The sequence below is a fragment of the Sus scrofa genome, chromosome 1, assembly GCF_054392235.1.
Source record: "Sus scrofa isolate SSC_HxYL_T2T_F1_AM1 chromosome 1, Sscrofa_HxYL_maternal_Yorkshire_Landrace_v2.0, whole genome shotgun sequence".
NCBI lineage: Eukaryota > Metazoa > Chordata > Mammalia > Artiodactyla > Suidae > Sus > Sus scrofa.
The window spans coordinates 131,115,566-131,133,878 of NC_139383.1; the positions used below are offsets into that span (position 1 = coordinate 131,115,566).

Sequence of the window (18,313 nt, forward strand, 5' to 3'; positions counted from 1 at the left end):
CAACTACCTGCCTCTGAATGCTTTCTGCTTTACCACGTTTTTTCTTCTATCCTGCACTCTTGCTTACCCTTGCTTTTTGCTTCTCGTTCCTTTTTCTTACACCATCCATCTTTTTATTTTTTCTTGTTTATCTTTTTAATTTTGTTTTTCCTTTAATCCCTTTCTCTTTTAAACATTTCCTTGCTTTTTTATTTTTTCTATTGCTGTCAATTTCTTCCTCCTCCTTCACTTTTGTCCTTCCCCTTCTTCATTGCCTGCCTTCTATTCTTAACTGATAACTAAGGAATTGAAGTATGTGAGTAAGTATTTCCAATTATTTATTGGGAAAAATTTTATATTTTCCATTGGTAATTATCAAATAAATAAAATAGAATTTTATGTATTTCTGTAAATGATATATAATTTTTATATAGAAATATATGTATATTTTATACATTTATATTTAAAAAGTAAATAAAGTGGCTATTAATTTAAATGCTTTCTCCTGCCTTTTTTGTGTTCTGATGGTCAAGGGCATGTACAGCAAGAATAAGGAAGTAGAGGGTGTGTTTGATTCAGGGCATGTGGCAGAGAGGTAGAACAGGATTTCGCTTCTTTTGTTCTAGGGCTCTGCTGTCTTGTCAGTAGTGGAGGGGTGATACAATGTAGAAGGCTTTATGTCAATCTTCCCCTCTCAAGTATTCTTTATTTTGGTTTTACAAAATAGGCTGATCTGCTTCTCCTATCAAGCAGTGAGCCATATGGCCTCTGTTATATTGAAACTGCTGAGCTAGATGGGTAAGTTTTTAAGGTTAAAATAATCAATTAGGTTGATCTCCAGTTGATTTTAAGAGTAATGGCTTTAGAAACAAGACCTAACTTAAACCTTAAACCTTATTCTTAGATGTGGTACATATATGTACAAAGCCATAAAAAGAATGAAATACTGCCATTTGCAGCAGCAAAGATGGACCTAGAGATGACCATGAGTTGTTCTGGGTACAGTTGGGGAAATAGAAAAATGGAATGTATGACAATCTCTGTGTTTACATTTTAAAGATACTATGTACATGCTTTAGATGGACCTTATCATTTAATCCTGATGTAAGACTTGTTGTACAGATGAGAAAATGAAGGCTTAGCGAAACAAAATAATTTGTTGTAAACTTCTAAAAAATGAAGCTAGGACTCAAACCTGGTAGTCTGACAAAAGAACCAATAGTTTAACCAATGCCTTCCAAATCATTGATGTGTTGAGCTATGCAATAGAGTTCAGCCTGTGTGATCCTAGTGTTGTATTGGGCAGAAGCTAAAATAATGCTAAGAGGGAAATTTATAGCAAAGTATGTATATACTTAAAAAGAGAAAAATCTCTAATTATTTAATCTTCCATCTATTGAACCTAGAAAATAGCAAGAGAGACTCAAAGCAAGTAGAAGGAAGAAGATAAAGAGCAGAAATCTATGACTTTGAAAATAGATAAACAATAGAGAAAATCAATGAAACAAAGAGCCAATTCTTTGAAAGCATCAATAAAATTGACAAACTTTTAGGAAGACTGGGAAAGAAAAAAAAAATAGAAGATACAAATTAAGAATAGTATGAATGAACCAGGAGATATTATGACAGATCCTGAAGTCATCAAAAGGATAAGCAAATACTACAAACAGCTCTATGTACATTAATTTAACAATTTAGATAAAATGAACCACTTTGTCATAAAAGAAACTATGAGAACTCATCCAATATGAAAGAGATAATATGAATAGTCCTGTAGCTATTAAGGGAAATAAATTCAACTATAAAACATAAAACTATAGAGAGTTCCCATTGTGGCTCAGTGGTAATGAACCCAACTAGTATCCACAAGGACGTGGGTTTGATCCCTGGCCTCGCCCAGTGGGTTAAGGATCTGGCGTTACTGTGATCTGTGGTATAGGTTGCAGATGAGGCCCGAATCTGGTGTGGCTGTGCTGTGGCTGTTGCATAGGCTGGCAGCTGAAGCTCAGATTCAATCCCTAGCCTGGGAACTTCCATATGCCATTACCTGTGGCCCTAAAAAGTATCAACAACAACAAAATCCAAAAACCAAAACCCCCAAAAAGCTCGAAAAAAAACCCCAAACCAAACCAAAACAAAAACACCAAAAACCTCATAAAACTATAAAATCTTTAGAGAAAAACATAGTAGAAAATCATTAAGATCTAAGGCTAGTCAAAAAGTTCTTAGATTTGACCCAAAAAAGCATAATCTATAAAAGGAAAATTTGACAAAATGGACTTCATCAAATTAATTTTTTTTTCTGTGCAAAATACCATGTTAAGAGGATGAAAAAACAAGCTACAGACTAGGAGAAAATATTTGCAAACTATCATTTGACAAAGGACTTTTATCTTAAATACATGAAAAATACTCAAAACTCCGCAGTAAAAAACAAACAAACAGTTCAACTGGAAAATTGGCAGGTGACATAAAGGGACATTTCACCATTTCAGTACAGATGACAAATAAGCTCATGAAATGTTGCCCAACAACATTAGCCATTAGGGATGTTAAAATTAAAACCACAATGACATATCACTTCACACCTATCAGAATAGCTAAAATAAAAAATAGTGAGAACTCCAAGTGCTGGCAAGGATGTTGAGAAACAGGATCATTCACACATTGCTGATGGGAATGTAAAATGCTACAATCAGTTTGGCAGTTTCTTAAAAAACTAAACATGTAACTACCATACAACCCAGTAATTTCATTTCTGGGCATTTGTCCCAGAGAAATGAAGACTTACGTTTACACAAAAAATTGTACGCAAATGTTTAGGATAGGTTTATTTGTAACATCCGAAAGCTAGAAACAACTTACATGTCCTTCAACAGGTAAGTAGTTGAACAAATGGTGGTATATCCATATGGTGGAGTACTACTGAGCAGAAGGAACGAATGGACTATTAATACTTGCAACAACCTGGATCAACCTTCACAAAATTGTGTTAACTGAAAAAAAGCCAATCCCAAAGGGTTCCATACTATGCCATTCCCTTTATGTAACATCTCTATAAAATTAGAGAAATGGATAACAAATTAGGGGTTGCCAGGAATTAAATATGGGTTGGAGGAAGCAGCCAAGTGTGGCCACAAAGGGACGCCTGAGGAATCCTTGTGGTGTTTGAGATGTTCTGTATCTTGACTGCGTAGATGTCAGTGTCCTATACAAAGGATCTTTCTGTGTTATTTATTACACCAAAAATAATTTTAAATTTATCAAGATATTGGAGCATATTTAAGAAGAGCATAACATGACACCAAAGGTATTTGGGAATTTTTTCTTGTTGTTGTTCGTCAGTGCAGCCTATGTGCTGCCTTATTCTTTCCCTTTAATTTCCACATCTGAAGGTGGAAGTGAGTTATTGGAGAAAATCCTGAGGAAGTAATGTGACATGATGATGAACTTTGATGAGTGAAATGTTGTATAGAGTAGGGTTAAGGATGAGAGCTGTCTGGCCTAGTTGGTGTAACTGACTGTTTGAATTATTTGAAAAGTCACTTAAATGACCAAACATGTCCTTTTATCTCAACACCACTTCTCCCTCCATCAATCCCAGCTCAATTTCTGCCTCAATTATGAAGTTATCCTTGCCTATCTCAATCCCTACTCATTTTGCCTCTTAGGAGTTGATAGATTTAGATCAATAAGATTACTTTTAGACAATTTAATTTCATTTATCTATCCAACTTAATGTTTCCTGCAGAGAGCTGTTTCACCAATGGGCATTCCTTGGTTGGGTTCATATTATTGTAATATCATTGTGAAACTCATTCATAGGACATTTCGATTAAATGCCATCTCAGATATCTGTTCAGTTCTCTAAATTCAGTTATTGATGTTTTGACATGCACTTCCAAAAGATGGTATTTGCTTTTTTAAAAATTAAGTTAAATTAATTTTTTAAAAAAATTATAGCTGCATCCGTGGTATATGGAAGTTCTTGGGGTAGGGGTCAAATTGGAGCTACAGCTGCCACCCTATGCCACAGCCACAGAAATGCCGTATCCTTAACCCACTGAGTGAGGCCAGGGATTGAACTGGTATTCTTATGGATACTAGTTGGGTTCTTAACCTGGTGAGCCACAATGAGAACTCTGAGACATTGCTTTTCTTGATGCCCTCCATATTTGCTTTTTTTTTTTTTTTTTTTAACTTACCTCTTGGTTTCCTCAAGAGGACAATAACCCTGGGGGCTGCATGAGTTTCATGGGTGACTGTGGTATGCATTCAATCAATATTTGTTGACTGAATGATCCCATTATTAAACATTTCCATTAAGATAGAACTCTGACAGATGATCATAAACTATGGTAGGAGATTAGGTTGAACTCAGTGAGGAAACTGGCATGGCCAGCCCTTTAAACAAAAGACTTGAATGATGGTTATAGAATCTTCACTGCTGCTCATTTCATAAATACCAGAGAACTATTGTCTAATGTCTGTGTGGTCCTGCCTGGAAGAAGCTGACCAACTCACTGTCATGTGCTTAGTTCCTGTCTAGGTGTATGACTCTAGACTTTTGGGATTCTTGGCTGGATTCTCCAAAAAAAAAAAAAGAAAGCTGTATTCCTTTTCTCATTTGAATTTCAGCTACTGTGAAATTAGCCATGACCATCTCTTAGAAGTAAAACTACACAGATAGCAGACTCTGGAATGATATTGGCCTCCTCCTCTGGAGTGATTTGGCAACTGTGATTCCATTCCTACCGTGTTTTGTAATTCATGCATGAGGTCTAAGTAGGTTCAAATGAAACCATGTTTATTACCTCCTCTGTTTTTCCGAATAGCAAAACAGATTACTGTGTTGTTATACAGATGGGCTGTGGGTGGAATGCCAACTCATAGGAGCCTGAAAAACCCTGTTCACTTTCCGAAGGTAGTGAGAACAGTCTGAAGGACATTCAGAGGGAGTTCCATAAATCTCTTGTGTTGGATTTTGCATGTACTACACCTCCCTGGTGGCTTTGTGGAAGGTGCTGTTGGGCTGTTCCATGAAAAAGTTCATATCGTGTCAATTCATTTCACAGAGAAACGAACCTTAAAGTACGCCATGCACTATCAGTTACCTCAGAACTTGGAGCAGATATTAACAGACTTGCTGAGTTTGATGGTAAGTGTTTAAAACTGACAAACAAAACTCAAAAGCTTTTGTAACAAAGCAGTGTAGCAAACTAATTATCTGAAATTCAATTTATGTTTCTTTTTATTTGGTGGAAGAACATAAAATTCTCCAGGCATCAAAGGCTGTAATCTCTTCTCACGCTAGCTAAAGAGTAAAAGTGTTTACCAAAGGGAAGATGGTTTATCAGTTTATTGTTCCTTTCGTCCTTGTTTCCTCTTCTCTAGATCTCTGTCCCTCTAGTCCCTCAATACTCTTCACATGCCTGACCTGTGTCTCCCTGGGGCCTTATGCAGTCTTTCTGAGGATGAAGACAGGCCATGTGCTTGTTCCAAGCTCTAATGAGCCATCCATTCTCTGGCTCCATAACAAAGACTGAACACTAGACTGCAGACTTGCTGAACACAGTAATCTTGCCTCATATATTTCTGTATCTTGCAGAGAGCCTGGCATAATGTCTTAATGAGAATGGGTGTTGGAGAGGAATATTTTGATTTCTTCTCAGTTGGTCAGCTGTTGCCCTTTCTTTTAGACCATGCTTTTGTTGTCACCATCTTCACACTATTCAACCCAGTCCTCTGCTCCTCAGCATGGTCCCTTCTGCCTGTTCTGCTCCAGCTATGTTTTGTTCTTTTCTGTGAAAGTGGTCACTGAGCAACAAAATCTTTTGAGTTAAAGGAGAGGGCCATCAACGGTAGGACTATAGGCACCTCGACAGGCTATGGGAGATTCTTTGGGATCTTTCTGCTACCCCTCAATGGCCTCCTTGAATATCAGTATTTCCATACAGATTTATTTTATTTATTAACAAATATTTATGAGTTTGAGACTATCTTTCAAAATGTTTTCTTTGGAGTCCACAAGGAAAATGTGGACAGGATTTTGGTATGAGCCCATGAATTAGGGCACAGGCCAATACACATTATAAAGGTTTCTCAGTGCATAGTTTAGAGCTTATATTGCCTGTGCTTTGCATTCATTTATAAACTCTGTCTGGATACTGTTAATATTTTAATCTTTCTTAAATGAATGCTGTTCTAACAAATGTTTATAGAAAAAAAAATTCTTCCAGCTAGAGATTTAATTCAGAGGAACAGCCAGGAAACTGAATGGCCCAAGAACTATTTTCATTAGATTAAAACAAATTATAATTTTGTACTAAGTAATTTTTTCAATGGAATTTTACTGTTACGTGAATCCAAGAAAAGTAAATTGTGTTCATGAATCAAAATTCTTGCTTAAAATACATCGCAACATGTTTGTGAGTCCTACAAGGGCAACCTAAATATAATTTACCATTACTCATTTCTTTCCTAGCAGAATTGGACCTTTAAACCTCTGTCAATTGATGATGACATAAAAATTCATGATTTTTTGCTTCCTTTACCAATAAAAAGCAGAAAATGAGGTTTTAATTATCAGTGCATTTCCTTTCATAGGTACTGGCACAGATAGCCTACACTCTGATTCAGTTACAAACAACCCCGAAATCACAGTGGCATAAACAGAAGTTTATTTCTTCCTCATGTCACGTCTGATGCCAGTTGGGTGGCCCTTCTCATTTCATAGCTGTGGTGCCTAGAGTAATTCCTCTGAGGTGGACACATCCAAGTAAGGATAAGCAGAAAGGGGCAAGGTGACTTTTAACTGCTCTTCCTCTCACATTTCATTGGCCAGCACAGGTCACATGACCTATGATGGAGCTGGGCGATAACACGTATGGATATTTGTTGAGTGGTGACTGTCTCTACCACACCCTCTGACCATAGATCAATTCCAGGATTATATATAATGTATAAAGGGCCAGGCTGGACTAGGTCAATTTTTTACTTGGAACTGCAGGAATGGGGCCAAGAATCCTGCTCTTCAACATGACTTCCCACTCTTCTAAATCCTCCCCATCCTGTTTGACGTTTTTCCCTTCATATAGAGCTATCGCCATCTGGCATACTCTACAACTTGCTTATTTTCTGAGTTTATCATTTATTGTCTATTTCTACCTGCTGCAGTGTATGCTGCACAGGTCTCTTTGTTTGCTTAGTGATATGTGCCAAGTCCCTAGAGCAAAGCCTGGCATGTAGCAGGTGCTCAATAAATACTTGCTGAATGTACGAATAAATGGTGGCAGGTGCCAGAAGTGGGGGTCAGGTTCAGCATCAGGACTCAGAAAGACATGGGACAGGAGAGGAAGGGCCTAAGGTAAAAGGATTGAGGAAAGAGTGTGAAACAGTGGGTGAGGAGGAAGCTTCCTGATGGGAACATGTACAACAAAGCAAGAATGCTGGGCCCCCTCTTCCTGTGTGGCGGTGGTAGTGTTGTAATGTCTTTTCTTCAGAATCCTTTCTCCAAACCAGCACAGAAATCCCAAGTTCAAACTAATATAAGTGGAGTTGCTTGGGCTTAAGCAGTGCAACACCTCCTCACCTAAAGCAATGCCTTTATCACAAGTGGGATAACAGGTCCTGAGAGTTTAAAGGTCTTCCATATATAGTCTTTTAAAAAATATTTCATATAGTTTATTTTAAAAGTGCATTAAGAATTCCTTGGTAGCTCAGTGGGTTAAAAATCCAACATTGTCATTGCTGTGTCTTGGCTCACTGTTGTGGTACGGGTTTGATTCCTGGCCCAGGAACTTCTGCATGCCACAGGTATAGCCAAAAAAGTGCATTAATAACTATTACTTGATAACTGTGGCCTGAATTTGCTTCACACAGCTTAGGTAATTCACCAAATCTCTAACGTATAATTGTTTTCCCTAATGAAGGCAACGCAGACCTCTCTTTTCTCTCATTTATACATAAACTGTGGTCAGTTTTCAGAGAACATGTAATGCTGGATTTATGAGGCTGGTACAATTCTGGGCTAAGTATCAGCTTTCTGCTAAATTTACTCATTCATTTTTTCATTCTTAAATCTTGGGTTGACTTTCAATCTGCCTTAAAGTTTAAGGCAATATGATGTTCCATGGGGTTAGCCATATTAAAATATGATTTCCTATTTCCAAGAAAGCATCTGAAAAATGAATAGAGGGATTAAGGGGAAATAAATTAGATACAATATACAAATTAGATTTCCCCTGTTAGCAGCCAAATGTAAAGACCAAGAGAGTGAGGCAAGTTGTGGAAAAGTCTTTGAAAGAATTGGGACAGTTAACAAACCCCACATCCTTCTCATGATTGCTTTTGCTTTCGTATAGCCTTCAACTTTTCCTCTATTCCCTTCTTTCCAAGCCCTAGTGTGTTTTTTGTTTGTTTGTTTGTTTGTTTTTTGTCGTTTTTGTTTTTTGGGGGGTCTTTTCAAGCCCTAGTTTTAATCATTCTCTCCTTGCCTCTGATACACATGTTCATGTACCATATATTATATATATATATACACATTTCTCTAATGATCCCATTTCACCATTTGTCTACCCTCCCTTTTTGCATTTTTTCTAACCATCCTCTTTACATCTTCCTCTTCCACTCTTTATGTTAGTTTACTTATTTCCTCTCTTTGCATTGTCTCTTTTCTGTTATTTTTAAATATTTTATGTTTTCATCACTCCCTCTGTATTAATTAGTTTATTGAGTCTGTTCATTAAGCACCTCTAAGGACAAGATGCACTATGAAGTATGTAGAATTACAGCATATCTTCATGTATATTATCAAGCTTCTTTTGATCCTTTTACTCCTCCATTCTTTTTCTATCTCCTCTTTTTGGTCTCTTCTGTTCACCTTTGTCATAATGGGGTTTCAACAGATTTCAGGTTTTCCTCTGGTGACTGAAAAAGATTTCCTTGAATTGTACAAATTAAAACCAGATATTGCATCCTTGAGCTTAAATTGAAAGTATGCTATCAGCATTGCGTACATAGGGAAACGCCCTGCTTGGCTATGGCAAGGTCTAATAGATGCCGTAGATGGATGAAACATGCCATTTCCTGTGCTCTGTCTGTATGTCTTGGAAGGCAGCTATGCTCACCACTATACCACAAACACACCACAGTCTGTCTGTCTGTCTTTTAGCCTGTGACTTCTGGGCAAATCTGAGTATGGTCTTATTTTCGCTTCTAAGTTACCATGTAGTTTTTGCTTCTGAGATTTGTCAGAATATTTTCTTCAGCAAACAGCTATAGTGTTCTGTCTTGGTATCATAAATGCACATCTTCTAAGTATCAGAAGAATTGAGTTTCCCACTCCCACCCCTAGAGAAATCCTCATTGGGGACTCCAAAATGGGGGCAATACAAAGATCAAAACTGAGATGCGTAAGGCCTCAGGACATCTCTGGTAAGTCCCCTCCCCACTTGGGCTCTTAAACCCAAGAAGAGTGTTTTGCTGGTGACCTCTTTAGGCATGGCCTGAGCTTTCATTTAGTCTTTTCTGTTGTCCATTCACTCAGTCACCTGTTCATTTACTCACTAAATGTATGTTTGACACATTGTCAAGGGGTTTGCTAAGCTTGGGGATACAGTGGTTAAATAGGCCAGACTGAGGCCTTGCTTTCATAGCACTTAGAGCCTAGGGGAGAAGACAGACTTGAACAAGGGCTCATCCTCAAAGAAGCCTTTAATTAGATAAAAGTCCTAAAGTTCTCAGGCCCTGCACATGATGTTGACATATGAACAAGTACTCACTGTGTACCAGATACAGGCTAAGTAACTGCACACATTGTCTTATTAAATCCTTATATCCCTGGGAGGAAGAGATTATTATTACTTCCAATATGACAAGAAATCTGAGACTCAAATCAATTGAATAACTTTTTTGGGGGAGGGTGTCTTTTTTTTGTCTGGTTTTAGGGTCACACCCATGGCATATGGATATTCCCAGGCTAGGGACTGAATTGGAACTGAAGATGCTGGCCTGCACCACAGCCACTGCAATGTGGGATCCAAGCCACAGAAGGGACCTACACAACAGCTCACTGCAATGCCAGATCCTTCACCCACTGAGCAAGACCAGGGATCGAACCCACATCCTCATGGATACTAGTTGGGTTTGTTAACCACTGAGCCATGATGGGAACTCATAAATTGAATAATTTAAAAAGGTCACATGGTTACTAAGTAGAGGAGCTAGGAATATGAACCCAGGACTACTGGCAAAGCCTAGTCTATGAAAGGACATGAGAGGCTCTACTCTGCAAACAAAACAGCAGCATTGGAGAATCAGGAGAATGAGCATTACTGGGTAGCCTCTAATCAGGGTGAGAAGTAAGAATATACTTTAAACCTGAAAGTGCAAAAGGAATTACCAGAGATAAAGTCCATCCAGTCTCAGATGACATCATCATGTTTCTAAAAAGTAGCAATGTTCTGAGGGATCTTGAATGTCAGGATCCCTGACAAGAGTTTATAGAAGAGCTGGCCAAACATAGAGACCAGTGCATGCAAGCTAGAGTTGGGGTATGTCCATTTATTTGAAAAGTTCTCATATAAATATTTTTATACATTTCAAACATCAGAACAAATTGATAGGTAGTCTGTTGAATTTTATAAGAAAAGATGCATAACTTGATCTAATACTATGACAAGTATATAATAGAATGGGTCTTGATTTTTCATATAAAAGTCTTACAGGAATTGACAAGTTTTTACGAATTAAGTAACCGGAAATAGTTTCAATTATACATTTGTAAACTGGACATTCTTATGCCTTGGGGAAAGCCCTGGATGTGACTTGTTCAAATGTGTTTAAGAATCTTTTGCATATTGTGACTGGCTGGACTAAGATCTGTTTTTTTGCAACTATGACAAGTTTACATATTTTGTATGACTGTTATTACTGAGTTGTGAACCAGGGAAAGGTTGACTCTTCATTTCAGGAATCTTTGTATATTTTGTGGTCCTTTTTAAAGAAGAGCATATGTGTAATTAAAATGCAGAAAAACAAGCATTTCCTTTTGTTTCAAAAACACACACACACACACAAAAGCAGCGGTTAGTATCTTGTAACTTTTTGAACTTACCAGATAGGTTTCCCACTCACCTGGACAGAAGCATAACCCAATAGCAGAGCTGATGTGACTGCGTGAAACTTAGGGTCCTTGTGAAGACAGGAAGAATAACTCTCCTCTTTACTGCTGATGTTAACATGGCTGTTCTGATGGCAATGATGGGAGCCTAAGGCTTAATGATTGAAGGATAATGAGGTTTTAGGAAATAAGAAGGTGAAACTCTTCTTTCTAAGAAAAAAATAAGTGCTTGTCACAATCATTAGGGCAACAGTAGAAGACAGGCTTCTAAACTCTAAGCTCTAGGCTAGAGAAACTCTTGAACAGCAATGACAATGATGTCTGATTCAATAGGTAATTTGTCTTAGGGAAGAGTTGTCCTGCAGATAATCAATAAGCATTGATAATAATAATATCCATAAATAAAGAAATCAACTGCTCTGGAAAATCTTGCAGTACAGGGTACGGAGTTCCATTTTCATGATAAATTACAGATTTCCACTTTAAGGTAAACACTCTAGTTTGAGAAGGTTATTAGGTTAGTAATTAACCAACAGTCCAGCTGACTAAATTTAGAATGTTGAGACAGTTCAGAGTAAAATCTTGTGGCTTTTGTTTGGTACAGGCCTAGAGCATTTCTGTGTGATTGCTAACTGGATGAAGTGCTACGTGCTTTCACGTCTGTTCTCTTCAGAGAAGCAAACAAATGTGACTGCCTAGTTTCATTGTATTTATACTTCATTATTGATATGATTTTTCCCCAGTTTTTTAAATTGCTCATTAGAAATGGCTTTGTTCTCTAAACATGTGTTCAGTGAATAACTATGTGAGAAATGATGCTGTTTTTCCAAAATTGTTTTCTCATTCATTGTCCAACTGACTGTTGACTGCCTTTTACTCTTTGACACAATTTGCAAAAGGAAGAAGGGTCCTACAGTTTTTCTCTAGTCCTTATTATGTTTTACATCGGGGATGTATTTTTGGTTGTTTCTAATGTGCTTTACATTGCCCACCTTGTTTTCAGTGTTCGCAGATCTGTTTGTATCTCTTTAGAGTTAGGCCAACCTGAGTCCCCATTGTGGCTGTCGATTAGGTTTTTCAATCCCCTTTATCATTCTTACCATAGAAACATACCCACTTTTTTCATTCCTCTTAGCTCTGCTCTAATACCCAGGTCTTCTTCCAGTCTCTCTTTTGAAACCATTTTTCTGTCCATCTCTTGAGCAAATACTTATTAAGATTCTATTATCTAGGCAGTATAATAGGTTATGGGGATACAGAAATGAAGACAGTGCTTCCTTCAAAGGAACATGTTCACCCCTTTTGGAAAGAGGGAGAAAAGACATTGGGAAGCTTGTGTTTTGTGCTAACAGGGCTACGAAAGGGGAATCTGAGTACTCTAAAGATTAAAAAAAAAAAAAAAAGTAGCTTGGCTTCGTTCCTGCCATTTTGTTTTGACTGGGCCCTGTGTTTAGTATATACTTCAATCAATGGGACCACATTCTTCCAGAAGGGCTGAATTGGGGCTTGGCCTCCAAAAGCTGAGGCTGAGCCCCTTGGCCTTACTGCCTGTTCCTGTCTAGAACCACACCCTTTGTGTCAGGCCAGAAGTGATGGGCCTTGGGGCCAGGGAGGAGTGAGGCAGCATGTTCAAGGCTATATTTGCCTCCATGTCAGTCTTTGCTTGCAACAATAAAAATGATCAAATGAGTCTGTTTTTTATATTCCTGTTGGCAGGACTGTATATCATGTTGTTTTTGCCCAAAGCTCTTTTTTTTTTGTCCAAGTTTGAAGCCTGAGAAGTAAGTCTTAAGTCTTTGGTCAAGAAACTGTAAGCTTTAAGGGTTGTTGGTGATTCATTATTTTATATAGGTTTGGCTGGTGATACCCAATTCAAAGTTCTACCAGATTTAGGAAGGAACAATATTGGTCAGGAAAAAAAAGAGATACTGAATTCTTAGAGTTTAGAAAAAAACCTCCTCTTCCACAACGTAACTGTCTAAACAACTTGGGCTGGTTGAAATCTGTTTGAATTTACTTTTTAATATCTGTGATATGCTAGAATGGGAGCAAGCCAGAATTTAGCCACTCCCCTTTCTATAAAAAATGACTTTGTACAGGCTGTTTAGCCTCATCCCAATCCTCCTGCCAGCACGCTAACATTTAGCAGTGGACATCTTGGAAGAAACCAGTGAGTGTCCTGGTTGAGAGTGTTTAGTAGGTTCTTTTGTGATATTAGGGAAAGGTAGATGAGTTTGGAAAGGTGGTCCTGAGTTCTGAGTCTCTCATTTGTTCCAGGGTCTGGTTTGTTATTGTTTTTCTCACGCAGTGTCTATTAACATTAGTAATCTGGTTGGTTAGAAGTGATCAGGTCATGTGACAACTGGCTTTTTTCACCTATGTTCATGAGTTTTAAAAGGAAAGCAGGAGTTCCCATTGTGGCGTAGCAGAAATGGATCTGACTAGGGACCATGAGGTTGTGGGTTTGATCCCTGAACTCGCTCAGTGAGTTAAGGACCCAGCATTGCTGTGAGCTGTGGTGTAGGTCGCAGACACAGCTCGGATCCCGCGTTGCTGTGGCTGTGGCATAGGCCAGCAGCTACAGCTCTGATTAGACCCCTAGCCTGGGAACCTCCATATGCCACCGGAGTGACCCTAGAAAAGGCAAAAAGACAACAACAAAAAAAAAGGCAGAAATTTTAAAATATGCTAAGCCCCATATGGTAAACTGAATAGCAGTCCTCCTGAAATGTCCACAATCCTAATCCTAAGAACCTAGGAATACGTTATTTTACATGGTAAAAGGGACTTTTCCAATGGGAAAAGATCTGGAGATAGAGCAGTTATTCTCAATTGTCTACATGGGCCCAGTATAATGACAAAGTCCTTATAAAAGAGAGAAAAAAAGGTTCGAGTCAAAAAACAAACAACATTGATGACAAGAGCAGAGACAGTGAGAGTGGCTGGATGGTCCTATGCTGTTGGGAGGAGGATGGGACCATAAGCCAAGGAATTCAGGATCCTCTGTCAGCCAGAAAAGGCAAATAAATGGATCCTCCCCCTTAAGCCTCCATAATGAGTACAGACATGTTACCCAGTTAGATTTCTCAACTCCAGAACTCTAAGATTATAAGCTCTCTTGTTTTATGCTGCCATGTCTGTGATGATTTGATACATCAGCAGTAGGAGACTAAAACACCCTGTGCTGAAAATTGTGGAACAGGAAACTCAGGTCTTTTTTCTTTTCTATATGAAAAGAAAAAGCGAGAACTGCAGATTCAAGTGGAAAAATAATTTAATAGCTGAAATAGTTTGAAAATTTCCATCAGTTTTTTAGAAAGAAAGAAATAGGAAAGATATTAGAATTCACTCCTTTATCCTTTACTGCATTTGAGTATGACAATGTTTATTATTTGGAATGTAAACTGTTTTATGATTTCTATTGCACAGATTGGTTCAGTCAATCGCTAGTTAAATAAAATAGTCATTTTCGAATAAAAGCTTGTATTGCAGAAATTCTAAAAAAAATAAAAAAAAAATAAATAAAAGAAAAACGTATCATCTTAGGAAGGAAGGGTGCCCATGTAAGAAACCTCTCAGTTCAGAAGATGCTTGATGGGTGATGTAACAGTGTAATACAGAGGTTCTGAAGGCCTGGCTGGTCTCTCTTCCCTTCAGTCAATGTGGAAGACATGTTTCCCTCTTTTATTTTCCAAATGCCACTTTTTATGTTCCAACCTATCCTTTTGGCTTCTGATGAAATAAATGTATTTTTATTGTTTTCAAGAGAGAACTTTGTAGGCGCTAATCAGACCCCTGACTGGCTCGAGCCCTGTGTAGATCTACCTACAATCTCCTTTTCCCTTCCTTCTTCCCTCTTCAGTTTCCTTCCTTCCTTCCTCTCTCTTTCAAGTTTTTGTGCTCGTTACTTATGAAGAGTTAACACCAACCATTAGCTGTGCAAATATACTCACATCTAAGAGATACGATTTGTGACAGGGTCCCATGAAAGATTATTTCTGGTTTCTTTTTCTATCAAGAGAACCCCCACCCTGAAAGAGTATTTTCTCATTGGAATTATGGAACGAATTGATTCATAGATTTGGAATGGGCTTGCCCTTAGTTTGGAATGGGTTTTGTATTGAAAAAAAAAAAAAAAAAAAAAAAAAAAACCAAAAAACCCCCAAAAAACTAGAAACATCTTCTGGCCAGTTTGGGGCAAGTTACATGGTGCCTCTGAGAGTCCCCCAGAGCTCTGAATCTAATCAAGATAAGAAGCATAGGACAGCTGAAAGGAATCACATGCATTCTTAGACACATGTGGCAAACAAGGCCCAGGTTTCTTGGGGGCGGACTAGAGTGGGACCCCCGAAATTCTGATTATAAGCCTAGCAAGATCCGATTAACTTTGGTTGCGCATCTGGAAGTATGCCATTTTTAACCTGTGCAAAAGTTACAATAAGGAAAAAGGAATGAAATAAAAAACTTTTAGGATTATCTCTGCTTTATATTTTCAAAAATCATTTGTTACAAACAAGTAGAGCGTTTTTTGTTTGTTTGTTTGTTTGTTTTTTAAGGGAAAATCATCCTATGGCTCTTGAGGTTTCTATTCTCATTTGGATAGTGCAGAAATGAATGTTTGAGAACATTTGACGGATTTCCATCTTTGTATTCCCCTGAGATGATTTTTCCTAGTACCACCTAGGCTATGTGTAGGTATGTGTAACACTGTGCTGTCCAAAACATAAGGAAAATGTAGGTTAGGGTGCTAACACGGTACTGTAGGCTTCTAAAGAGAGTTCAAGGTGAGTCATAAAGATGTTTGTTTGTTTGTTTTTGTGTTTTACAGGGATTGTTGTCTGTGAGGCGCCTAACAACAAATTAGATAAATTCACAGGAGTCCTCTCTTGGAAGGAGAGTAAGCACTCCCTCAGCAATGAGAAGATAATCCTGAGGGGCTGTGTCCTGAGAAATACCAGCTGGTGTTTTGGAATGGTTATTTTTGCAGGTACAGCTGACTCCCCGAGGTCGGTGATGGGAGAGCCCTTCCTGAGATCTGTATGGTCACAGCCTTTGGCTCTCCAGGCCGGATGGACACGGTGTTCTTACTGCATGCAAGGGGCCCTTCTGGGTTGAATGCAGAGTGCAGGGTACCAGAGAAAGACACTGCTGCTCTCCAATCTGAGTGGCTCCACTGTGTGAGGAACCAGTGATGTCATCAACTTCTTGAGTGCTTGGACCTTAATTACTCAGTGGATGCTAGATACTGTTTAATTTATTTCTCTAACTCCATCCGGGTCAACCCCATTATTTTATGTATTAATCAGCCTGCCTTTAAAGTGGAGGTCGAGCATAAAGGAAAGCCCTGGGTCTGCTGTTAATTTTGTAGTTTGCAAAGGTCAAGCAGTCCTTTTGGGAAAAGCCTTCTTAGAGATCCTGCCGTCATTTCTGTTTATACTTCTGTGCTGCTTCTATCATTTGTCAACAGGACAGTGAGTCCTGAAAGACTGTGCGTGCTGAAGGTGGGGTGGGAGTTGGCGGAGGGAGGGGAGTTGCCTCTTACTCTTCCTAGTGACCACTTTTCCTGTCTCTTCTTTATCTCTAAGGGCACAAGATGGCATTATCCTGCTAAGGAAGCCTACAGTAGCTCCATTTCGTAAAGCCTCTCAAATTGTACTCATGGCTTCAGTTGCCAGCTCTTTATTTTTAAAATGCTGTTTATTGTGACACCAGATTAAGATGTGTTTTGGGCCCATTGACTATATGTGCAATCAAAATTGGAATGTTTTTAAGTGACTTCCTTCAGAAACAACAAAATGTTCATTAGAGACTCAAAAGGGTTCCAAATCTTGACAAATCCTCCAATTCCTCCTAAATACTCTCAGCTGTGGGTGTTAGCAAGGATCTTGTTGCTTGGGGCATTGCCATTGTAAGGACTTAGGAAATCCCTAGAAATGAGGCAGTATATGAACTTTTACCTGGGGATGAATCTGGTTTCATAATATTTTTATCAGGTACTTTTATTCTTTAGTCAGGGGAATAAACCTATGATCACATATTTTCTTATTTGCATTTTGCATTGAGAAAAAGAGTTCAAGGCTTATACATTAACCTCTCTTTACCTTCTCACTTTAGTCATCATACTTAGTGAAGGAGAGACTTCTCGGAGGTCCTGTGAAGGGAAGGACCCTCTTGATTTGCTCTCTGTCATTAGAGAAATGGGGGTGCACCATCCTAGGAATTTCCTACCATCCTAGACTTGGGCTGTAGTCCAAAATTTTGTTTGTGCTTGTGTGAGCTTGTTCAGAATGACTGATTCAGGACTGTGGCTTAGCTATAGCATGTTATGCTAGGACAGCTAATGTGAGCCACTCAGGGGCCAAGTTTTCCTTTGTCATGTTGGCTCTGCAGGGACATAGAGGGAAGTGCAATGATAAGTTGAACAGGTTTCCCTCCAAAAAAGTATAACAGGAAGTTCACAGAATTTGGATTGGACAGATCTGGGGTTAGATTTGTTTACCAGCTCTAGGATGTTAAACCTCGGTTACTTGTACTTCCCAGACTTTAGTTTTCTCTGCTGTAACATGAGGGAAAATGAGTATGTTGGAGAATCATTGTAAGGCTCAGTGAGGTAATGCATATGCAAGAGGACAAATGCTATTTTCCTTCCTTCCCTGCTTCTCCCTTCTTTTGGCATCAATTCTCAGTGCACTGTCTGCTCCATAGGTGGAGGGTTGCGAAAACATACTGCTCTTGGATATTGGTGGGGAAACACCCTCTTCTTTTCGCTGGCAGGGGATCTCCATAAGGCAGGTATTTGTAAAGCAGAGCATGCCTACATTGACATCAGTCTGGGCACAAATGATAATAGAAAGCTTAACTGGAATAATGACAGGCAGAGGAATGGTTGATTTTGTCAGTGTCAGAGTTGAACAAATGAGTGTCTTAGAGCCCCTAAGTCTTAAGACACCTAACATGGGGAACAAGTTCCAGGTGAACACCTAGATTTTATGAAAGTTACCCAAATCAAATTATTAACTATTCTGTATTATTACTCTAGTTATACCTGCCACTAAGGATCATGCAAGGATATAGTTGAAACAAACATGGTTTATTTACTTTATAGATCTATAGTTTATAAACATCTGATATACATTAACAAGGAGGCCATGACTCCCTGGTAATGGCTTCTCCTTTATCTCAAGAGAGGAGAAAGTCCTGTTTCTGAGGGTA

General features: G+C 38.5%; 1 protein-coding gene across 39 annotated transcripts in view; it reads left to right on the top strand.

Annotated features, from left to right (window-relative positions):
- Window positions 1-18,313, top strand: part of ATP8B4 (ATPase phospholipid transporting 8B4 (putative)) — a 263,719-nt gene that overhangs the window by 132,746 nt on the left and 112,660 nt on the right. For 16 of the 39 annotated variants that reach the window (XR_014811501.1, XR_014811511.1, XR_014811509.1 and 13 more), the window contains 3 exons: window positions 707-777; window positions 5,055-5,137; window positions 15,930-16,088. Coding sequence is in view for 26 of the 39 variants with exons in the window: in XM_084970388.1 (XP_084826514.1) it covers window positions 707-777; window positions 5,055-5,137; window positions 15,930-16,088 (313 nt within the window). In the remaining 13 variants the exon portion in view is untranslated. The remainder of the gene's footprint in view (window positions 1-706; window positions 778-5,054; window positions 5,138-15,929; window positions 16,089-18,313) is intronic. The other 23 variants (XR_014811506.1, XR_014811512.1, XR_014811510.1 and 20 more) reach the window with 4 other exon arrangements.